A 23997-nucleotide genomic window follows, 5' to 3' on the forward strand; every position below is an offset into this window, starting at 1 on the left:
CACACACACACAGTACAGTAGTGCGGTCGGTCTGCAGGGCACAGGCAGTATCAAGTATAAAACATGGCAAACACTGGCAAAGTTAATGGCTTTCACGATGCTTCAACTTCTCAAAAACACATATCACAGTACCAGAAGGGCCGACTGGGGCGAGGGAGGGAGGGGGGAGGGAAGGGGAGGTAAAGGGAGGGAGGTATGGGTTGGGAGAGAGGGGGGGTCATGCATATTCAGTTGTTATTAGCAAGGGAGAGTTTGGGAAAAGGAGGGGATGCGGGGTGGGGAAGGGTGGGGAGGGGGTGTTACGAGCAACTCTAGCATTTAAATATTGCATTGGGTAGCATAACTGTACCACAAAAAAATAAATAAATAAAAAATAAAGCCAGGCAAAATAATACACACACACACACAAATAAAAAACATAACACACACACACACACACACACAAAATTGCTTGACTTTTATCTTGCAAGATGTCACATCTGCCTGACACATGATGGGGCTCTTCTAATATGGGAGATAATTGCAGCTCACTTACCATTGCTCTCTGCTTGCTGCTTTTCCCTTTTTCTCTTCTTCCTTTTCCCCTGTTGGTTAGCCGCCAAAAAAATAGAAAGAAAAAAATAGACACAGACAGGAACCTTAGTTATTATATTGCAGAATGCCCAAAACATGAAACAGAGAATAGGACTCATCTTGGTGTTTACTTATTTATTCATTCATTCTTTCTCTGCCTTCTTCTCTGTCTGTGCCCTCCGGTTTGTAGCAGCCACTGCAGGCCAGACAAGAAACCTCTCTCTCTTTCTCTCTATCCTTTTCTCTCTATCTCTGTTTCCAGCCTTTTTTTTTCTGTAATCTTTTGTTTTATTTTCCTCTGTTTCGGTGAACAGCCAGACATCTTGACTTGACACGCTTCTGATTTTGAAGACGTTTTCTCTCGAGGCCGCTCGTGGAGGGAGTGGGCGCTGGTCAGCTCCGTCCCAAAACGGGACAGAGCTGATGGGGGTCTAGCGTTTACGTGTCGGAGCAAAGTGGCCACAGTGAAAAACGGTCGCACAGAGGAGCGACCTGAAAGCCGGTCCAGACCCGGCACTTTCAGTCTAATCTAAAGTAGTGGACGTGACGTTCAAATCTCAACTAAAAACAGAAAGATGTCGACATTTTAATCCACGGTGCCCAAATGAACTTGGTACTCTAGCTGGTAAAGGTTTCAGCATTAGTTCTAACGGCTACATGCAGCTCAACCATGCAAGTGATATGAAAAGTTGTTGCTTCTACAATCAGCAGATTAAAAAGACCGAAAAAGTATTTGCATGGTGAAGAAAAACCCCTGTATGACTAAATGCCAAGTCAACAATGCAGCCTAGGATGCAGGCGTACATTATTCTTCGTCAACAATCAAGAGAAATTACAGGACGTCCGATGTGCAGATTGTTAGCACGTGCAAATCAGTCCAATTTTGAAAGTTCTACAAAGAGATGAACCAAAAGCAGCTTCTGTGTTTGACAGAGTGACAGATTCCCTGCTGATTCCACATCTGATGGATATATACAGGACCGCCCCTCCTCCACCTTTTTGTTTGTCAAGATTCACAGAAACAGCTCGAACCACGTTTCACCATTCAGCTGAGAGGCAACCGCGGGACGCGCAGCCCGAAGGGGCTTTTCAAGAGGCTGGAGTATCCTTGACTACCCGAGAAAAATCGCCTGATCTCAATCAGCCTGAGCCGCGCTCCCCTCGGTGGAGACTTTAAAAAACATCACAACAAGCCCGGACTGAAGGCCGCGGCAGTAAAGGCCTGGGAGAGCACCACCTCCACCAACCCCCACCACCGCCACCACCTCACAAGCACGTCTGTCTAAGAGCTAAAGGCTTGAGGCCATCATTGATCGCAAAGGATTCTGCATAAAATATTAAACGCGATTATTTGCTTTATGGTTATCTCTCAATTACTCCTGATCCCCTAGACTCTTGGGCGCTGTGTGTTGAAATGACTATATCTCCTCCACAGTTCTTTGTATTTTGAAGTACTCAAATTAATAATGGTCCTTTAATTCCATTATTCCATTTCAGACTGAAGCACAGAGCCTGGAGATCCAACTGTTGAAGTACTTACAGCCTGGACTGTATTTCTTTACAGAATAACAAAGGCGGGCTTAGGTCAAGGTAACGCGTTCAGGCTCAGACGCACTTAAGAGAAGGAACAGATATCTTGGGCTAAGTCAGAGCAGAAAAAAAAAAACCCAGAAAGAACTCATCCTGGATATGTGACCTGGCGAAGAAGGGGGAGAAGAGGAGGCAGTTACGACTTGTAAACTTAAAAACTTACATAGTTGTCTCGTGCTGACCAGCCCGGGTACAGCTGCATGTGGAGCTGTCGTTCTTTCCTGGCCAGCTCGTAGTACTTGGCCTGCTCCTCCCGCGATAGGGCATGCCACTGCGCAACGGGACAGGGAAACAAAATAGAGGCAATGAACTTTTATCCACAACACTTCAACCCCATCAAGCCTTTAATTGTATTACTTTGAGGTGTTAACAGCCATGTATTGATGCACTGGGTCATGCACGTCTTTGGGACTCACCCTCCGCCCCAGGATCTGGTTGATGGCGGCGCTCTCCTTCAGCGTGCACTCGGCCACCACCTTGGCCCGCATCTCCTTCATGTAGAGCATGAAGGCGTTCAGGGGCTTCTTTATGTGCACCTGCTTCTTCTTCTCCTCCTCCTTTTTAGCGTCCGACTGTTTCCTGTTGGCGGAAGCAAGAGGGCGCAGAGGAAGGTGAGACTCGCTTTCCGAGCCACGCGGCTCTCGGGGGAGAATTTCGGGGGCGGGTCTACTCACGAGCTGTTGAGGGAGCTGATGTCGCTGTGGGAGGATTCCTGCTTGACGTTGGGTGTGACGATGGCTGGGTGAGGGATGCCCGTGGTGTGCAAACTGTGGTGAGGGGGCACCATGTGTGGGGGGAACCTAGAGGACAGAAGACTGTGTAAATCGTCAGAATGGACACGGGTGAAATGAGAAGATGGAGCACATATACACACAGGGACTATACAGTACAGCTTATACAGTTTATTTCATAGGAATGGAGCTGACCTTTAGCCACAACAAAGACATTAAATGCACATATATAAACATATAAAAAAGGGTCCAAGGCTGACTCTTGGCGTTAGATTAGATTTGAACACACAGGTCAAATGTCATGAAATTTAATTTGAGCACAGCCTAGACAGACACATAAAAACACATTACAGCACTTTATGGCTAACAGTCACCAAATTCTCAGTACAATTTGAATAATAATAATAATAACAAAGCTATATTGTGTGGCAAACTGTGATTTCACAAGGATAAATCTCTCCAATCCCTTCTTTTTTTTTTGGACCAACACAGACACCCCACACACTCGAGCCGCCGAGGCCGATAACAAACGGATACCCTGATAAATGGAGGCGACAATGGCCCTCATTGAGTCGGAGGAACACGTCCGGCTTGCGCGGCCCTTTGTGTAGACTCGAGCTCCGCATTTGTGCTCGGATAAATCGGTCGCCGAGACAGGTTAAGCACTTCTCGGGTAAATAATTGGAACGTGGCTACACCTATCGTGACGGCGACGGGACGGTAGACGGTTTCCGATACGAAGAGTTGAGGGATAATTACGTCTTTGAACTGCGAGATGGCAAATGTGAATGGAGGGACTTTCAGGAGTTTGAACTGGTTTTAGTTGGGTACGGCTTCATGTCCCATCAAGGAACTAGATTAAAATTTAGTTCGGCCGAAAAACCGAAAATGCACTTTTGGGCCATTTTCGGACGAAAATTGCTGCGGTTGTTGGTTGCACGTGTTGTTTCGGCAATAAAAGTCCGAAAACTTTCCGGCCATTATTGGCCAAAAATGTATCGCCGAAACAACACGGCCGAAACAACACGGCCGAAACAGGATGTTGTGATGAAAATTGCTGCGGTTGTTGCTTGCATCATCACAACATCCTGTTTCGGTGAAAAATTTTTGGACTTTTAACGGCAAAACAACACGTTCAAGCAACAACCGCAGCAATTTTCGGCCGCAAATGGCCCGATAAAAGTCTTTGAACTGCGAGATGGCCGATTAAACTCCGAAAATTTTCGGGAGAAAAAACGAAAATGCTCGTTCGGGCTATTTTCGGCCGAAAATTTATTGCCGAAACAACACGGCCGAAACAGGATGTTGTGATGAAAATTGCTGCGGTTGTTGCTTGCTTCATCACAACATCCTGTTTCGGCCGTGTTGTTTCGGCGATAAATTTTCAGACTTTTATCGCTGAAACAACACATGCAAGCAACAACCGCAGCAATTTTCGTCCGAAAATGGATGCATGGATGCATTTTCGGTTTTCGACTGAAAATGTTTCAGTGCATCCCTATTAAAAACATCCCATCAAACACTGTATCGCTTCAGATACTCTGGGTCTATTTGCTTCCTCCAATTCTTTTCTGCCAATTCAGCACCATTTTCATCGTCATCCCTCCACATCTCCAGCCAGAAACTCTTATTTATCAAATCGTTTCAGCCGCCGTTGCTGTTGCCATTGCGCGACGCTAATTATCTGTGTCGCCGTTTTCTGAACCGTCTACATCCGCGTGTGTTTACAGCCCCGTCTCCACGTGACCACACACAAATTTAAGAGAAGAGAGGATGACGATGAAGGAGAAGGAAGAAAAAAAAGGAGGAATAATTCTTCTTCTTCTTCTTTTTTTTTTTAAAGCAGCTCATTATCCGGCTGTGTCTGGCTGCATGGCTCCGAGCCAGAATATAATGATGAGGATAAACTCGCCAGGAACAACTAGTTTCTGTTGGAGGCCATCTCAGGGGAGTGCCAGTGCTCCCCCCTCAAACTCTTTCCCTCTTTTTCTCCTTTCCCCTCTTCTCCCTTCATCACTGACACATCGGTGTTTGTGCCATGTCATCCGTTGATGGGGAGCTCGGCAGCGGTGGCTGCATATCGCCCATCATTAAGGCTGCTGCATTTTCTTCACTCGCTCCGTTTCCTCTCTCCCCCTCTCCCTGCTCACCCTCCCTCCTTCTCTCTCTGTGCACTTGTTAAAATTTCCTCTGTTCCAAGATCTATTTTCTCTCCTCTTCTTCTTCTTTTTCTTCTTCCTCTCTACTCCTCCCTGTCCCCTCACCACCTCCACACTGCTTCGCTTCCTCTCTCCATCCCCCCTCCTCCTCCTCCTCCTCCTCCTGCTGCTGCTGCCACTGCACGGCCCAGGTTATGGTTTAAACATGACGGCCATCCCTTTGAAGCGCGGGGGCATCATCATCATCATCATCACCATCATCACCGCGCTCATCAGCAGCAGCAAGCGGCGCCTCGGACCAATTTAACCGACGCAGAGAGGGAGACACAGCGGAGACCCCCACCCATCTACGCACCCCAACCCCGAGGCTCCTACGTCTCAATCTGAAAGGTAAGAATGGCTGGCGGGGTGGGATGTGGGGAGGAGGAGGAGGAGGAGGAAGGGGGGGGTCACTGCCGCAGCAAGCCCAGTGTCAGCCAGTGCCATTTAATTGCCAGTGTGAAGCAGTAGCCCCCGTGCCTGTTTAATGTATAATGATCCGGCCGGTGCACTTCTCTCGTTCCCCGGGAAAAGAGAGGGAGCGGGATGATGGGGGAACATATCAAAGGGCAGGCTTAAGCATAAGGGGCGAAGGGGGCCTTCATATCCACCCACCTGTCACACATATATTCACACGTGCTATACGGGGAGGGGGAGGGGGTGAACGGGAGGGGGGGGGAGGGGGTGAAGGGGAGGGGGGGGGGGGGGGGGGGGGGGGCCCTGCACCGGCTCCAACCCCATTATCAAAATAATGTCTTTCATTTGCTCCGCTGACTGTCTCTGCTCTCCTCTCCTTTCTACAGGGATGTATTTTTTAACAGGACCTAGGTGTAAGGTGCTCGGCGCGGGACTACGAGGTACCGGGTTCGTTCCCTGCATCCTAATTCGGCCGGGGCTACGTACGGCGCAGGAGACCCGGCGGGGAGCGGCGCTCTCCTGCGAAGACCTAACTCCCGACAAGAGTACAAGGCCGATACGTCTTCTCCTCTCCTCTCTCTCTCTATGTCTCTCTCTGTCTCCGACTTCCTCCAGTCAGCCCGCTCGCTACAAATCGTTTGAGCTACCACAACAGTCTGGCCCATTCTTTGAACAACTAGCTGAAGGCTATGTGCGAAGGGAGTCTGCTAGTTTGCTGACACAATTAGACAAATTGTTACTAGATTTTGTCTGGATTTTTTTCTCCACTCTGGTTTTTCTTCGTATTTTGGGAGGGGGGGTGATTCGCTAAACCCTCGCCATTCTCCAGAGGACTCCCAGAGCCCTCCATCTATTCAGTTATACTAATTCAATTAGGGGCCTCATCACAGGGCATTAGCTCTTCCCCATGGCCAGTCCCCCTCCCTCAACTCCCTCCGTGCCCCACACACCCCAGCCAGTATATTCAATTAGCTGCACTGGAAACAAGATGATCACAATGTAGAGGCTGTCATTAAGGGACCAAATTAGCAGTCACTTAAAGCCCAGGACGGCTGGGTGCTGCTGCCAGATACCAACGTCTGGACAGACCCACCATCTGACCCTTTGCACCTGAGACTTCCTGGACGGGAGGATCTGACTCTAATCCCGGGTTTAAAAGTCAAGAAGGTGTTTATATTTAAATACCCCTCCCCTCCCTTGCCACTGCTCTACATGATCCATCAACGCCACAGAGGTCTAAACAAGTCGCCCTCAGGAGCTGCTTTTCCAATCAGGCTGTAATTAAACTAAAGCTTGGCTCGATCCCTAGACTCTAAACCAGCCCAAACTCCCCTGCTGCAGGGGCATGTAGAGGGAGGAGGGAGGGTGGGAGGAGAAGTGGGAGTGGGGAGAGTGTATAGAGTGGGAGGCTGTGTTGTTCCCTTTTTTTTTTTTTTTTTTTGGCTCATCCAGACCCACAAATCACGGGCTTTTAGGGCGTCCAAAATTAATTATGTCCGCTTCCCACACAATACAGACGACGTGTGTCCCTCAGGGGAACAATAAGTAGCTAAACACCAACTGACAAGTACGCACACATGTATACAAGATGGCAACAAATACACATAACCCCCCGCCACCCTCCCTCCCACGGGTGCGCTAATGTCCACAGCAGCACTTGAACTGGACCCTAATGGGCTGGACCGAAGCCCCGGCCGAGTGTCAGGGCCCCGGCTTTACATCATCCAGTCCCCTTCAAAGCGCTGCTGTTTGTTTATCTGTCTGGCTGCTCAAACATCGCAGCAAGGACATGCCCCAGCTCATTTCAGATCTGCCTGACATGCAGCGGGGGTAAATGTTCTTCAGGGGCCTCATTAGAAAAAGATAAATATAATTAATATTTGAGCATGCGAGCTGAAAACCCCCACGCTGGAGGATTGGCCTTTTGAACGCGATGAGATGGGGAGTGCGAGCTCTCCTTAAGGGAGAAGTTTCTGCTCGCACTCTCTCTCTCTCTGTGTTTGTGTGCACACGAGCGTGGGTGTGTGTTGCTTGCGCATTGCCCTCACAGCCAACACAAACACACACAAGTGGCTACACCGGTAAGTGAGAATCAAGAGTGTGTGTGTGTGTGTGTGTGTGTGTTTAGCTCCTAGGGCTTAACTCACCTTGACATGGATGCGTTGACAGTGAGCGCAGTTGGGTAGGGGTGTCTGAAACCCCCTGTTGTGATTGGATAAACAGGTTGACCTTGCCTGGGAAGAAGAAAGACGGAAAGGTAAAGGAACGGGGGTTGATGGAAGAGGAGAAGCCAAAGCCCTCCGTCTCTCACTTCTCCCCACCGTGGGCCTCTTTATTCTCATTTGATCAGGACAAAAATCTAGGGGATTGCAGAGCGCGGATCAAAGGGAGGCAAACTCTGAACAATTTGAATGCCACAAATCTTGATAGCGATGGCTAATTAAATTTCATAACCCTTCGCTCTGTGTCGACAGAGCGGGGCCCCGTTCCTCCCCAAGCTGGAACTAGGTGTTTTGTTGTGATAATTAAAGACGAAGCGCGGGTCTCTTTAATGGAGCCATCACGCTAATTGAGGTCTACACATCCAAAGACAAACAATAATGAATGTAAATTTATACCAAAAATAAAGTGCAGCAAATCAAAGGGCGCCGTGGCTGCGCTCAGGGCCTCTCTCTCGGTATTTAGATCGCGGTGAGAAAACATTAAATTAACAGAGCTTAATTTGTAGCCTTTTGTCATATTAACAAGTGTTGACAAGAGTTACCAGGGGAGAACCCCTATGTGGAATTGTGGGTAAAACACGGGCAATCACAGTTCATTACTCTAATTGAACCGTACACAGACATGCAAAATAGTATTCGCCGCGAAATAGCGCGAATAGGTTGGCGAGGGGCGTAAGGGAAGCTCTGGCTGGGCCGCAGCGGTCCGGGAGCGTTTTGGAAAGTTAGGGGATCGGATTTAGAGGCGTGCAGGGGGGAGATCCTCTCTCTGGGACCAATAAGAGACAGAGGAGGCTTTCACACATGCAACCCAACATCCTGCTTCTGCAATGTAAACACATGAAAGGTAATAACCACCTTTACTGTATTTCTGCTTGAGCTTTTTAATCACTACAGTATGTTTTTAGCTTTTTCAAACAAGCCACATGAGAATACAGTAGAAAGAGTGATAATAATAATAATAATAATAAAAAAAGGGTTCGCTTACTGTGGTACTAACCATCCCAGCGGATGGGGGATCTGGCCGACAGTGCCAGGTGACAGCGGGTAATAAGGAGATATATCTGGAGGATGTGGAGGCCTTGGAATTCCTGCGGAAGAAACGAGGATGACAGGAGCAGAGAGGAGGTGGACAGACGAGACGATGACAGAGACAGAGAGAGAAAGAGAAAGAAAGAGGGAGAGAGAGAACCAAATCTTTCGTCAGTGCCGAATTCGTTTCTTTGTCGAGTTTTCTACATCTGAACGGGGCAGACATCACAGGAGCTGGAGATGGGAGGAAGAGGAGGAGGAGGAGGAGGAAGAGGGCTTGTTGCTGGCGTGTACACACAGTGCTAAATCACACTTCCTGATCAAAGGGCTCCGAGGCGCCGCGGCGGCACAATGTGTTGGAAGAGGCAGAGGAGAGAGAGAGAGAGAGAGAGAGAGAGAGAGAGAGAGAGGGAGAGGGAGAGAGAGGTGAGGAGGAAACACCAACACGATCCTTGTCACATTTGTCTGCTGAATCGGGAGATTAATGATAGAAAATGACTGAGGTTTAGAAGTTAACAAAACACGGCAATATAATTAAAGCCTCCTCTGTGATCAGAGAGCTGCCAATATGGGGCAGGTAGCAGTCGAGTGTACCTGCTGATTAACACAGGCATCCTGGCTGTATAGATTTGCTTGGTAGTTACATGTTACGAACTCAGCACCAATTAAACTACAGGTTCTTAGCGTTTTTTAGTTCAGCTTTAGCTTTTGACTCAGATTAATGTCTGACTTCGAGCTTTAAGGACAGCATGAATCACAGTGCTCCGTCTCGTTCGGCCGATTCCCGAGATTTAACGCAGAGACGCCGGCGAGGTTTTGTTTGTTATCCCCCGCTGACGAACAGTGACAAAGATGTCCAAATCTGAGGACAGCTCTTTTTGAGGGGGCCACCGCCGAGCAATCACGGCGTTAAGACGGTGTTGCCTTTATTTCCCCCCGTGGCAGCTGACAGGCGAAGAAACCGCATCGACAAGCTGCCCCCGAAACGAACGCCTTGAAAAAAGGGTCTTGTACACAGCCGGGTGTAAAAATAACTTTCTCTCTCATGACAAACTTGAAACGGGGAACACTAGACATGTGTAAGAGCGCAGCGGGGAGGGAGATGCGCTCGGTAGACCAGAAACTAGGGGACTTTCATTTTGGGTGATGTGGGTTTCTTCTACACAGCTGGCTTGCCTGTTGTTGTGGATGCAGATGTTGCTGCAGGTGTTTTAGCCAGCACCAACATGGCTGCTGTGAACCCTGATGAATCTAATCTCTGGATTAGAACTTGGCCAGTGTTGGTGTTTGGCATAGACTGTATATAAACATGTACCATGCGTCACCACTTCCTTGCATTGGCCAAACTGTTATTTTCCCGGTGATACAGACGCCGGCATCTTGCGATTTTGTAGCCAGAGTCAGTACGGTCCGAGAGTGGAGCCTCGTGGAGCCGCGATAACGATGCCCCGCCCACACTTCCTCCAGACTCACTCTCGTTTTCGTTTAATTAATACTACGCTCTGCTCTACCTCCACCAGTTACAAGGAAATGTTGGATTATACACTGTACTTGTTTTTAAAAATCGCTTTACAGAGCGGTTGGCATGGCAACTAGCTATGTCACATCGTGTTTCTATAGCGGAAAATAGCTAACTAAAACGAAACTTAGCCAAAAAATTGACACTTAAAATTTGTCAACTACCTAAAATGACAGAAAGCATCTTTGAAAAAAAATGATGTGACGTGTATTTTAGTGTTTTAGTTTGACGCAAGTCCCGCCCACTAACATGGAGGGGGTGGAGCTTATAACCTATACCGCAGCCAGCCACCAGGGGGAGCTCTACTTGCTTTGGCTTCACTTTTGAGGAGCAGTTCCGCACGTCCATCTTTATATACAGTCCATGGTGTTTTGCACCTAAAGCAGCAGCTGATCCATATTTATTCAGACTCTTCCAGAGGAATTCTGATGGGTTGCGTATTTAAATTAGCCTCATGTCAAATGTTTTTTCTCGGAATACTGCTACAACAAAGGCAAGTTCTATTATTAAAAAAAAGGGAAAGGCTGGAGAACATTATCCCATCGCCACCCATTGCTCAAGACCTAATATAGCTCATTAATTAATTAAACACTGTGCCCAATTAAGCAGCCCCATTAAGCACTACATTAAACAGCAGCTGGCACATTATTTCCCCTTTGTAAGGGCCATCATAATAAGGGAACATTATTACCTAAAACACTGACTGAATCCACCAGAGACCCACTGAAAAGCACGGAATTATTCACCGCACTGAAAGTGCATTAACCTGAAAGGACGAGCTGAATGACGGTTAGCTAAAATTAAGTGGCGCTGGGTCAAGAAGATGCTCATGGAAATGAAGGAAATTACCTAAAAATGTATTCTGAATGGTTGAGGGAGACGGACGCAGAAGGGCAGAATCCAACCGCGGAAGTAGCATCAGATCCAACAGGGACAGATCTGATCAGCGAAATTAAGACTTCCATTTTTATGAAGGCATCACGGCAAGGAAAATGATCTTGAGGACATGATCTCTGGCATTCAGATGTCAATCGCTCCGACCGCGGTGTCCCGTCTTTTATTTGTTTTTTGGAGTTGTGACATTCGGGGGTTGCGGTCGCGGGTTTTGCGGCCGCCCCAGGCTTTTTTACGAGAAGTTTTTGAGCCACTGTTCGGATTCTGGTTCTCAAATGCAAGACACTGAAACCAAAACGTGCTAAAGCGGGAGCACATGAGAGTGGCAGCTGTCAATAAGGAGCTGTTCACTGTAATACTACCTGTGTTGTTAGTATCCCATTCCAAATATCGAACTGTTTTCATAAGAAATGTGTCCACAGACTCAAGTAGCATGTTGCTAACTTTTAGCATCGCTAAAACACTCCGGTCTTTACCTGTTTTGGGATCCACGTCTGTCTGTAGGTGAGGTGGGGGGTTCCCCGGTGTGAAGTGCTCATTGCTGTAGGTGATCAGAGGCGTGAGAGGGTGCACATGGTGGGGGTGCTGTACCACTGGAACCTTATTAGACTGATGGAGAGAAAGATAGAAGGAGAAGGACGGATGGATAAAGAGGGGGAGAAAAAAAAAAAAGCATGGTGTTAATATTTGGGTTAGGGTTTAGTGATTGCAGGCGCCTGCCGCAGAATTACAACTCGGTCTGAAAGCTCTCGAACGAAGAGCTATCAAATTCTGGGTACATTGGAGGCGCCAAACCGCCAAACCGCAGTGAAAATAGCATGGTTTGTAATTAAAAACAGTTCTGTGGTGTCACCGTGGAATTCAGTAACACAATCTAAGAGGCTTGGGGGTTTGCCAGTTCGCATTTGGGTTTGATGTGTGATGAGGCACTTTTAACCACGGTTGCAGTCAAGTAATCGATCATCTGGAAACCACGAAATCAAGGCGGCGCGTGGAAATCCACAGTCATTAGCAAGCTCCAGTCAGCTCTCCGCTCAAGTCTCGGGCCTGCTTCCATCCTCCCCTCTTCCATCCTCGCTCCCCTTCCCGTCATCTATTCCCCCCGGGGGCCCCGGTTCATGGAGGGTACGGGTGCATTGTAATAAAAAGGGTTAGGAGAGGAGAAGAAGAAGAGGTGGGGCTGAAAATCCATTTCTGCATTTTTGCCAAATTAGTTTTAGCTATGTAATCTTCTCTTTGTGCTCCTAAGTGGTGCAGGCCCCCCCCTTTTTTTTTTTCAATTACCCAAAGATTACAGTGGAGCTTTGGGGGTGTGCTGCCGTGGGCCCCCTGTGTTAACCGGAGCTCAGCCCCTCTCATCAGGCCCGGGCTGGGACAGAGACTAATACGCGCAGTCCCCCGGCCGCAAAGATAACCAGATTAGAGCCGTGCTGTAGATTAGGCTGGTGGCAGAGGCTCTGCTCTCGCCTCTTTACCCACACATCCTTATCCTGCCCTCAGCAGTCAAAGAAGCAGCACTAATCAGGCTTATCATAACATGGATGATACGTTCAGGGGGAGAGTAGCGAGACACCGAGCTGCTTACATGTGTGTGTGTGTGTGTGTGTGTGTGTGTGTGTGTGTGTGTTGAATCTGCTCTCTCGCAGGCCACACACCCTCATTAGCGACTTTAACCCATGCAAGGAAGAAAAAAGAGCTCCACTGTGGCACATTTCCAACAGACTTTGAAAAAACATTAATGGGACTAGATGCTGGCGGTGGTGGTTGGTGGGATGAGGGGGGGGGGGCTCATTGACAATACAAATGCAAAGCTGTGGGCCCACGGCATGACAACTGTGGGCAGAGCTAATTGCTGCAAACTAATCATTTGCCCAGACTCAAGTCAATATCAGTCCACTCTGGACCCCCGTGCTAAATTTTCACAGGGTGGTTAAAGCTGTCGGTGTGTATGGTTAGTACGAGCACGGCCATCTAGGCCTCTATTCTATAGTGGCGAAGGGGGAGTGGGAGAGACAGTGTGTGCGTAGGGTGTAAGGAGGAGGGGAGAAGAGAGAGAGAGAGAGAGAGGGAGATGAGGGGGGGCATTCCCTATTGCCGTGGTCCCAATGAAAGATTAATGAACCCCAGCAGAACTCCAGGGAGGCAAGAGAGACTCCTGGGACTCATTCACAGCCCTGAGCTGAAAAGGCTAGGGAGGGGAGAAGGAGAGAGAGAGAGAGAGAAAGGGGGAAGAGGGTTTGGGGGCGAGCATGTGTGTGTGTGTTTGTGTGTGGAGGAGGAGGAGGAGGGATGGGATTCGTTAAAAAAGAAACACAAACTGAGACACTCATTATTGGATCCTGATCTGATCTGCACATCCAGAACGGAGGGATAAAAAAAAACAACAACCAGGATAGAAGTTAGGACGTCTGATGAGTCTGCAGCTAGAAGACGGCCTCTGTCCCCACCCCATCTCTCTCTCTCTCTCTCACCTCCTAACCTCCTCCTTCGCGACCCCACTCTCCCCCCCATCCCTCCCGCTCCTCCCTCGGGTAATGATGTGAAAGAATGTTGTCAATTCTTCATCTCTCCGCGCTGAAGAAGCTTCGGAGGCCATTTAAATGAGCTCTTTTGTCCGCGGAGCCCCGGCCATTGAGGGGACGGTTCAAAATGCCCATCCACTGAGTCCACATTTAGACAGAGGGTGTTAGAGAGGGACTGAGAGATAGAGCCAGAGGCCAGACGATTTACATCATAGTCACTTGTGGTATAAGAGTGTGCTCTTTTTTTTTTTTCCTCCCCCCCCCCCAAAAAAAAGCCCAGAGTGATGCAAATAGCAATAGGCTGAAGTGACTGCTGCCTCCTGTCCTTTACAGACAGAGAAAAACTGTGAAATAAACTTTTGCAGGTTAAAGAATTTAACATCTATCTGAGCTCTGCAACATCAGCTGATCTGGTCTGATTCCTTCAATCAGACCCTTCACATCCGTCTCATCACACGCACTGTAACATCCACTCCGCCTCCTGCAGACGCCGGTGGTCCCCGGGCGGAAAAAGGGAGGCCCAGCACCTGCGCCCCCGTGGCCCAGCGCGGGACAATGCAAACCCTGGGACTGGCGTGGCGCGGAGGGCCGAGGCCGGGTGCTCCGACAGAAACAAAAGCAGGCGACGTGGGAGGCTAGGCGCTCCCCCCCTGCTCCGAAAGAAAAAGAAAAAGAAAGAACATTTCCTGCCCCCTGCGCCCTCCCCACCCCACGACTTGCATCCTTCCCACCACCTCTTGTCATTACAACAAACAAACACACAAGCTTGCTCTGCAGACACGATGACCAGATTCTCCCAAACTCAAAATAAAAAAAACAATAAAAACAGCTTTGGCATTCGAAAGACCCCGAAGAAAAATTTAAGGGCACCCCTCTTGCAGGAACATCAATGAAACACGTTTACTCTTTCCACATCCAGGACACATACGGCGCCTGCTGCTGAAGAAGGCCGGCGCTGCGAGAGCCACGCAGCACACTTAAGTACAGCAGACACAGAGGCAGGAGGAGTTGTCGCCTCCGGTTATGCTATTGATATCGCCCTGGCTCTATTTATTCTATTCTTTTCTTCTGCATCCAGCTGCGAGTCTCGTACGCTCACGAGAACACCCGTAAGCCCATATGCTTCGGCGCGGTCGTGCCGTAGCGGGTTCCTGCTTCTCGCACTTCCTGTAAACTGGCTAACACATGTTGTTTTGTCTTAAAGCTTCTTGCAATCCGTCTCTGCGGAGTGTTGAACTAATTTCACAAGCTGCTGCTATGACAGAAGTGTAATGCGGGCCCTGTGTTTAGCCGGTGACTTATGAGGATCTGCCACCATGTGTAAAGACCCCTTTTGGACAAATGAAAGAGCTGCTTCAAGTCAGACCTCTGGGGAGAGAGAGGGAGGGAGGGGGGGAGAAAAAGTGACAGCAGGACGGAGTAAGACAAAGAGGAGGGAGACAGAGAGGTGGAGGCCGGACAGGAAAAAGCTGTTGGCCTTGCATTTCCGCCTGGTGGCACCTCGCAGGGACAATTTGAGCCCTAAACGGGAAGGTGGCGACCTCGCCGGCCCAGCGGGTGGGTGGCTGGGCAGAGGGGGATAAGGGGGGGGGGGGGGGAGGAGATGGAGCCTTCGCCTCTCTCTCCGCTTCGTGTCATGATATGATGAGTTGTCACAACAGCTTGCGGGGCGCTAATGAGCTGTAGTGAGGCCGGGGCAGGGAAGGGAAGGGAAGGGAAGGGAAGGGAAGGGAGGCCTGGGACGCTGAGAGGAGAGGAGAGGAGAGGAGAGCGGAGGGACGTGGGGGATGACAGTGCCGTGATGGATTGGGGTCCCTCCGAATTCCAAAGCAAGCAGAAAAAGCTGCCAGAGCGCTGCCTCTCCCAGAACGTGCGAGTGGCCCGCGTCCAAAGCACATGGAGCGACACCGCACAGAAAAACACACACACACACACACACACACACAGTACCGGGGAGAGTCAAAGAGGGGGGGGAGGAGGAGGAGGAGGAGCAATTTGTGTGTCTTGTCGATTTGATTTTTCAGAGCGAGAAAACAAAAAGCACTGGCACCGATCTAACGAGTCATCTGGTATCACTCGGCGTTGTCCCGTTGGAATCTGTTTACACACAATAGCTGCTGTCCTCTGGGAAGTATAGAGTGCCCCCTCCAGGCTAAAGATCTTCATCTACAAGCAAAACTCAAATATATGTATAGACACACACAAACACACACACAAACACGAGCGCTGGTAGCTCTCCTCAGTCCAATCACTCCTCAGATTGGAGCAGACAATCTAAAGGAATACTTAGAAATTAACAGCAAGGGAATATGAAAACACTCCAGCAAAATTAAAAGGCTTATCAGAGCCATGACCTTGCAGCACAGCACGCTGATTAAAACCCTGCAACAGCTCAGAAACATTACTTTTCGGCTAATCACGATAAAAAAGAAGAAGAAGAAAAACTCTCCACAATATTAAGAACCTGGGGATTGTAGAGAAGCAGATACGGAGGTGTTGATCGGTTTTCTCTTGCAGGGGAAGAAGAAGAAGGAGGAGATGCGTCTCCGAGGGGCAAGAGGCTCCCGAGACCACGGCGTATTTAAAAGTTAATCTATTCACTTTGCTGCAGTGACACGCTGACTGCTTGATCAGAGCGCCGAACAAAAATATCACGCGGGCCAGAGCCTCTGCTCCCCTTTTTCCTCCTGCTCCCCTTTTGCTAGCACTCCCAAGTCATTCATCACCATTTATTTTTGCTTCCCATCTTTGATAGTCGGCACATCAAATGGAATCGCAGAAAGGACACGCTCTGATATGTCACGGGGTAAATAAAAGCGCGCGCAAAAAAAAAAAACGGCTTAAACGCGAATTCGGCGCTTAAACCGTTGTGTTCGGCGAAGACAAATCGCCTCTTAAGACGCACGTGTGCGGTGCGTGCATGCGTTGGAGCTTCTTCCTCCTCCTCCCCCCCCCCTTTCAGTGTAAACAGCCTCTTGAACTCCCCATACCTGAGTTAAAGGGGGCTTCTCTGAGAGGTGATATTGTATCACAGCGTTAAGAGCCGGGGCTGAATTCTGCCTTTTGAAATGCAATCAGCCCCTCAGAATTTGAGTTGAAAGCCAAGCAATTAAGAATCTGAATTGGGTGGCAACATTGACAAAGGGATATGCTAATCTGCGAGCTTATTGAAATCTTATTTTACATTTCATGGTTAAGACATGAGCGCGATCAAATAATGTTTTGTCAAGTAAATAATATTCCTCTTGAGGGAAGTGCGTCTCTTAAAAAGAAATACCTTTTTAATCCAGTCGGATGCAATGTTTGGGATATTTATTACTTAAAGTAAAAAAGCAAGATCCCGTTCTCTGTGCACATTAGCATCATGCAAGTAGCATGCACGGGAAAAAGTTTTCATGGCGCCAGGATGTCTTTTAACACACTTTAAAATCAAATGACCACCTACCTACCCAACCCCTCCCCTCCCCTCCCCTCCCCTTCATGCCGTCTACTACTACCGACCTGCACCACAACAACAACCTGTCAAAACAGCGCTAAAAGCCTTCAGTTGGGAAGAAAAAGCAGAGACGGCGAAGAAGCAGGGGAGCAGTGCTGCGTTACTCACCCAGCTGCTCAGATTGAGGTGCCAGCAGCCCACCTGCTGGAGGAGAGAGAGCCCGGGGCCTAGGACTCCTGCCTTGGCTCCCATCTCCTCCGGCCCGGCTGGAGCTCCATCCCGCGGGTACATGACCCCCTCGGTCCCACCCCCTCCTCCCCCTCCTCCTCCTCCTCCTCCTCTTTCTTCTTCCACCTGGCCCCCCCAGCTCCTCCTTCTACCCTGTCTACGCCGGGGAGAAGCCCTCTCGCTTCTCCTGGCCGCCTCTTTCCTCCACTTCTTCTTCTCCTTCTTCTTCTCCTTCTTCTTTGTCTGCTCCTGCCCTGGCTCCTTCCTGCTCTGAGTGTGTTGCCGGGCATGTGCGGCGTGTTTGTGCGTGTGTATTTATCGCCCCCCCTCTCTTTTTTCCCGGCTGACCATTGTTCCCCCAGGTTTTGACATTAAAAGTGCGTGTGTGTGTGTGTTTGTGACGCGTCTAGAGGAGGCTCAAGGTCTGAGGCCTACGTTTCCCCATAACCACACATACAGCCACTCCACCACGATAATCCTCCCCACCCACCCACCAACTCGCTTACACCCCCTACCTAAAGAGAAATACCCCAGAAATCCTTCACTCTAACCACAGAAGCCCTTGCTCTTAGCAGCCAGCCGTCTCCTCTTCCTTCTCAGTGAAAGTTTTGATGCCGGTGACAAGAAGTACAAGAAGAGCCAGAATGTGGACAGAGAGAAGGAGAAATTACTGTGAGCAGCTTCTCAGCACTGCAGCAGTCTCCCCACTAGCAATACTCCAGAAAAAAATACTCACAAACACACACACACTCAAAAAAAAAAGAAAAATCACTTATTACCCAAATCCCTGCAGTACGTTGTGTATGTGTGTGTGTGTGTGTGTTTCTTAAGAGTATGCGTGCGTATGTGTGTGGGCTCTGCTGCGCCTCCAGGATGCCCAGAGACGAACTGGCAGCTTGAAAAGCTTTGGCTACAAGGTAAAGCGAGCAAAGCGAGAGATGGGAGACAAAGAGGAGAGAGCAGGAGGAGAGGGAGAGATGGAAGCAGGAGGAGAGAGGAGGAGGAAGAGGAAAAAAAAAAGGAACAAGACACAACAACATCCACAAAGGGAGGGCAGGCTCAGCAAAGTGTGGCCAACAGTCACTTTATCTGTGTGATGCTGACAGTCCCTTCTTCACACACACACACACACACTTCTTTCAGGGAGGTGGAGGGTGAAGGGGGGAGGGAGGGAAGGGGGGGGGGGGGAGAAAAGTCTTCACTCTGACACGGACGTGGCACCTTTTCGTCGCGATCTTTTTTCCTCTTTCTCTCCTTCCCCCAAACAATACCTCATAGCGGAGAACAATTCTTCTCTTAACTCCAACTCCATTCAAGGTTCATGCGAGCGAGGCCTCGTGCCCCCTCTCCTCCCCTCTCTCTCCCCCTCTCTCTCCCCTCTCTCTCCCCTCTCTCTCCCCTCTCTCTCCCCTCTCTCTCCCCTCTCCGCAACTATTTCACCTTCGCAGCCATTATTATTCCTCTGAATGCTGAAATCAAACCGTCGCGTGGTCAGAACGTTTCCTCCTTTCCTTTCTTTCTTTCTTTCGAGCGGAAAAAGAAATTCAGAACCATCAAACTTCCAACTTGTCATCTCAGAAAACCGCTTTGCTTTGTTCACACGTGTCATTTTTAAATTGCTTTATCCTCCCGAGATCCCTACTGAAGCATTAAACACTCAAATCTATTATTTAAAAAAATATACATATTACTATCAAGAAGCTTAATAATAATAATAATAATAACGACGATTATTTTTTTTCATAGCAGCTAATAAATTATCACAAAATAACTAAATAAACTGTTTTAAATGTAATTTAAATTTTTACATCCTCTAATTAACTGGACTTGTCATTCTTTAATTATCCCTTATAACCTCTAACTCCCTGGACCTGACTAACGACCATGACCAATTAAATATTTATTGAATAAATTATTTCCATCCAAGCACATTTAATAGATTTTTAATAAAACCTAATGAAGGATGCTAAAAAAAAATAAAAAAATCAGGAAATCTGTTAAATATATTTTTTAAAAAAAGCCAGAAGGTTTCTCAGCTTGCATTTTAAATGTAGTAAACAAAAAATAAAACAACTACAAACTTTTTTTCCGCCTCCACACAGCACAGACTTTCTTTTAATGCTTTCTTTTTTTATACCCCTCCTGTACTCGCTGAGCCTCCCCTGTCGCTGCTAGGACCCTGCTCGTCACCCTGGCCCTGCAGCAGGCAGTCCCGGGGCCCTTAAAAACAAAACAAAGCCCTGGGAATGTCCTTTACACAGCTCGGACAATGGCGCCGGGGCTCCGGCTTGACAAGTAAAAGAGCTCCGACAAGGCGGTGGCTAATTGCCTGCCCTCCCTCCATTCAGCCGCCCCGCCACACTCCTGCCATCTCCTTTTGTCCCACGTGCACTTTCTTAAGTAAACTGCCAGCTCGCCGGCGCGTGATGGACAGCTCCCAATCACCGGGGCCACAATGGCATCAACGGCACAACAACAAGAGAGCATGGAGGGGAGGATGAAGAGAAAAAAAAAGAAAAACAATAAAGAAAAAAATACTCTATTCCACTCCACTGTCCTAAAGATGTTCGCACGAGACCCCAAAGTGTGCAAGACAAAAAAAAAAAAAGCGAAGGACAAAAAAAAGTTTCACAAGACGAGGAAACGGAACAACCTATGACCTTTAACTGTTCATTGTCTCAGAAATAACACTCTTGTTTTAGCATTTCATTCCTATATAATTACTGCATTCACAAAAAAAATTACATCTGATTAAAAAAAATTTAAAAAATAAGAATATTTTGGAGATAAAATATCTAAAACACAAATTAAATATTAACCTGGATTTTGTTAAAATTACCAGGAGCACAGGAAGAATAGCATCAGAGCCATGATGACATTTACTTTAATTTAAATGTTAACACAATATATATTATAATAGGATTACATATCAAGGTATTTACCTATTTCACACAATTGTGTGTTTTTTATTTTACGGTAAAATAATAATAAAAAAAAAGAACAAGCGTATTTAGTTTGATGTCTTAGAATAATACACCCCTGTCAGGCTGTCAGGACAAAGCAATCAAACAGTGCCTTTCATTATCCAAATTGTCAATCTGTCACTTAGCAACATAAGTGTTATAAATCGCCAAACGGAGCGCAGAAAAAACACCCGCGAATAAATTCCGTCCAAACATGATATTTAAAGTCAAACAAGCGGCGGAGAATAAAACACAGCTGTAATTAAAATGTTGAAAAGTCTTACCATTTAAAAGAGCTGTATTTGGGATGCTGCTCGGTTCCTGGTTAAAACAAGCATGCTGGCACTCGTGGTAGTGCACAGACTCCAAGCAGACTCCCACCACCATGTCAGCCACTAATCCACTGGGGGGCAGCACCTCGTCTACGGCAAGCCCCCCTCGCCAAAGCCCGATGGGTTAAGCCGATAAGACGAGCCGGCCGGAGGAGCCGGGGCGAGAGCCGGGCGCCAGAGACCCGACCTGGGACGGCTGCTCTTCGGGTCCCAGAGCGGCGGACGGGACCGCTAGCGAGGCGGCCAGAGCCGGCTGTTTCGCTGGGTTCAAAAGCACGCGCTGCTCTTCCCCGCGTCTGACCGGGACTCCCTCTTTCCCCCTCGCCCATCTTCATATCGCCCCCTAACAAGCTCTTTTGTGTCCACCTCTCTTTTCTCTTTTGATAAGTTGAAAGAACAACAAAAAGAGGGAGAGAAAGAATAGCCTTCATTCAGCGGCTTGGCAGACATAAAGGTAGTGGAGTGCCGTCTATAGGAGTTGCCCTAACTTGGCTAAACTCAAGCAGCGGGGTGTCTCTCGTCATGTCATTAATCCCCAAAACTAGCCACGCTCCATTCACCGGTAGTCACACTAAATTAAACGCAAAATTCAAAAAACACAAACGGCGGGCAGAAGAAGAAGAAGAAGAAGTGTCAAGGGGGGGAGAGAAAAAAAAAATAAAAAAGGCAACAGAAACCGCTCCGATCCAGGGCAAAGGGTGCTGCAGCCACGATGCCCCCAAGTCCTGCCCGACGGTAGCCCCGATTTTTGATGCAGGAAAAAAAATACAAACCGCCACACACACACACACACACACGCGCACAAAAAAAAACATTTATCACCAAAAGAGCCTGTCATATTGTAGCGCAGCTTTTGCACCTCCAACAATCCTGCCTGAACTCTCTTAAGACAACTGAGAGGGGGGAAAAGAAGGAGCCCCAACTCCAAAGTCAAACCTGCCAGACAACAAGGCAACAACAGCAGTTAAAACAATACCCCTCCACAAAAAAAAAAAAAAAAAACAGAAAACACAAATAAATGGATACAAGCCGCCACGGATGGTTATCGGGAGAGCTGGCAATAGAAAATTCAACCCGGCCAACTGGTGGCTTGAAGAGAGGAAGCCCACTCTTAAAGCCGTGATCCGACCATCCACTATACCACCGCTGTGAGCCTTTTAACCGCAGCAGAAAAAAAATTACTATTGATCTTCAAATGGCGATAATTGAAAAGATCAAAAAGATTAAACAAACAAAAAAGAAAGGAAAAGAGCGGAGAATGTGCCGACTTACCATGTTGTGCTCCCTTTTTTTTTTTTTTTTTTTGTCGTAAGGTTTTGTCTAAATAAAAAAAAAAAAGAGGAGGAATTTGCTCAAAGATGCAGCATTGGAGGTGTCAAATTTTTGCAGCCGTCTCTTGATCGTATTACTTCCACAGTCCTGGTTTCCAATGCGTCTGAACTTTTTCCCTTTCTCTTTTATTTTGTTTGTGGTACCTAGCCTTTTTTTTTTTCTCCTCTCCCCCTGCTTAAGACTTTAAAAGCCTTCAGCTCAGCAAAGCAGCACAAATTATCTTGCCACCTTGCTCAGCTCTGATGCTTTGGCCGCTAACTTTGGAAGGCCCTTTACTACTGCATCAAAATTAGCATTGTCAAAGCAGTTAATGAATATTAATATTGTATTTGTCATTGGAGCTGGCCCATTGCTGAACTCCAAGTCATCCATCAGGGACAAGATTAAGCACACAATTATTTCTGACTGACAGGGACCAAATCTGGAAGATTTTTTTTTTCTTTTTTTTTTTTCCTTTCCCCCCCCTCCAACAATTTAAAGAAAAAGACACAACATCATCTTAAGGTACCTCCCATGAGACGAGACAAGATTAATACACTTTTAATGAAGCAAGATTTCATGGTGCATGAACAGCAGGAACCTCGAGAAAAAAAGGAGAGGGATATAGAAATATTATAATTCAATTTTAACCTTTTTTTTATTTTTAAAAAGGGACTAAAATTATAAATTGACGCTAATTTTAACAAGAGGAAATTTAAACCTTTTTTTCCTTTGATGAAATGATTAATTCTCCTTGATTTTAATTTATTTTTTAATATATATATATATATATATATATATATATATATATATATAAAATCTGGATTAGATTTCTCACCTTTGTTGGATGATAGAGAGAAAATAAATATATATATGCGAGACGTAGAAGCGCTGCACTGTGAACAACGCTGCAGCTAAATTTATCATGAAACATTCATTAAAATCCCCGGGACCTCCAGCGCTCTCGGCGGAGCCCGGCGGAGCACCGACCGCTGAGGACCACACAGGCAGCCTGCATCAGCACCACCCGCCGCAGCGTTTCAGCTCCATCCAGGAGCCTCCTCCGCCGCCAGCTTCAACAACAAAAAAAAAAAAAAAAACAACTTCACGCCACCGGCCACGGCTCTCCGCACAATTTTCCCAACCTTCGTCAAACAAACGCGTCGGGACGCACGCGTTCTCTGATTAAAAACTAATTCCGGGACGGTAAATAAAAAGCAGACAACAAAGCGCTCCCTCCTACCTGCGATTGCCTCGGAAAATTAAGCAGATCATTTTCTCCGCTCCTCCAAAGTATCTTTTGCATTATTTTAAAAACACTTTTCTCACATATTGCAATTTCTGGGCAACACGGAGCAAAGCTTCGCAACCGGCGTCCGTCCCTTCCGACAGAACGATCTGACTCATTCCCTCAGCTCGATGATTTCGGTCAGGGGAACGGCTATTTGGATCCAATTAAAACTTATTTTCTGTTTGCTCCTCTCTGATGAATGCACCATAAAATAAAGCAAAACACACACACAGAGATACACACACACACACACACACAAAAAAAAAAGGCAGATGTGGGGCACTAATGCCAGCAGCCTAGTGAATCGGTGTGAGTGTTGGGGTCAAGCTGCGGGCTCACCTTGGAGCGCCGGGCCCCTGCCGACCACCCTGCCGGCTCCCTAATACCATTAGCAACCCTTAGATGAACATACTAAATTGGCCTTTTGTTCTCCAGGTGCCGACCCGGCCTCACTGGTATCGCAGCACCAAATACAGATGGCGCTGCCTTTTTTTTTTTTTTTTTTTTTTGGTGAAATGAATAGCGCGCTAAAGAAAGCACTTCTTTTCCCCGATTCTTCCCGTCTCCAAAAAGCCGTCGGCTTCACGCTTTTCCTTATTTTTTATTTTTTCCCTCCAGCATTCCTTTTAAAACTTCAGATATCTCTTTGTAATATTATATTTAAATGTGTTATTTTTCTAGACATAATTTAATATTAAAATATAGAATTTATATTTATCTGATAATGAGATTTTTATTAGG

At 47.5% G+C, this 23997-nt stretch overlaps 1 protein-coding gene across 9 annotated transcripts in view; it reads right to left on the reverse strand.

The window, feature by feature from the left end:
* Positions 1–23997, reverse strand: part of tcf7l2 (transcription factor 7 like 2) — a 90975-nt gene that overhangs the window by 6140 nt on the left and 60838 nt on the right. For 7 of the 9 annotated variants that reach the window (XM_084566851.1, XM_084566847.1, XM_084566846.1 and 4 more), the window contains 7 exons: positions 11650–11782; positions 8717–8819; positions 7657–7743; positions 2838–2978; positions 2580–2742; positions 2327–2434; positions 536–584 (listed from right to left, as the gene is read on the reverse strand). In XM_084566851.1, the coding sequence (XP_084422977.1) occupies positions 536–584; positions 2327–2434; positions 2580–2742; positions 2838–2978; positions 7657–7743; positions 8717–8819; positions 11650–11782 (784 nt within the window). Of the gene's footprint in view, positions 1–535; positions 599–2325; positions 2435–2579; positions 2743–2837; positions 2979–7656; positions 7744–8716; positions 8820–11649; positions 11783–23997 lie in introns of all 9 variants that reach the window. The other 2 variants (XM_084566845.1, XM_084566848.1) reach the window with 1 other exon arrangement.

Source organism: Chelon labrosus, assembly GCF_963514085.1.
Source record: "Chelon labrosus genome assembly, chromosome: 19".
Taxonomy (NCBI): Eukaryota; Metazoa; Chordata; class Actinopteri; order Mugiliformes; family Mugilidae; genus Chelon; species Chelon labrosus.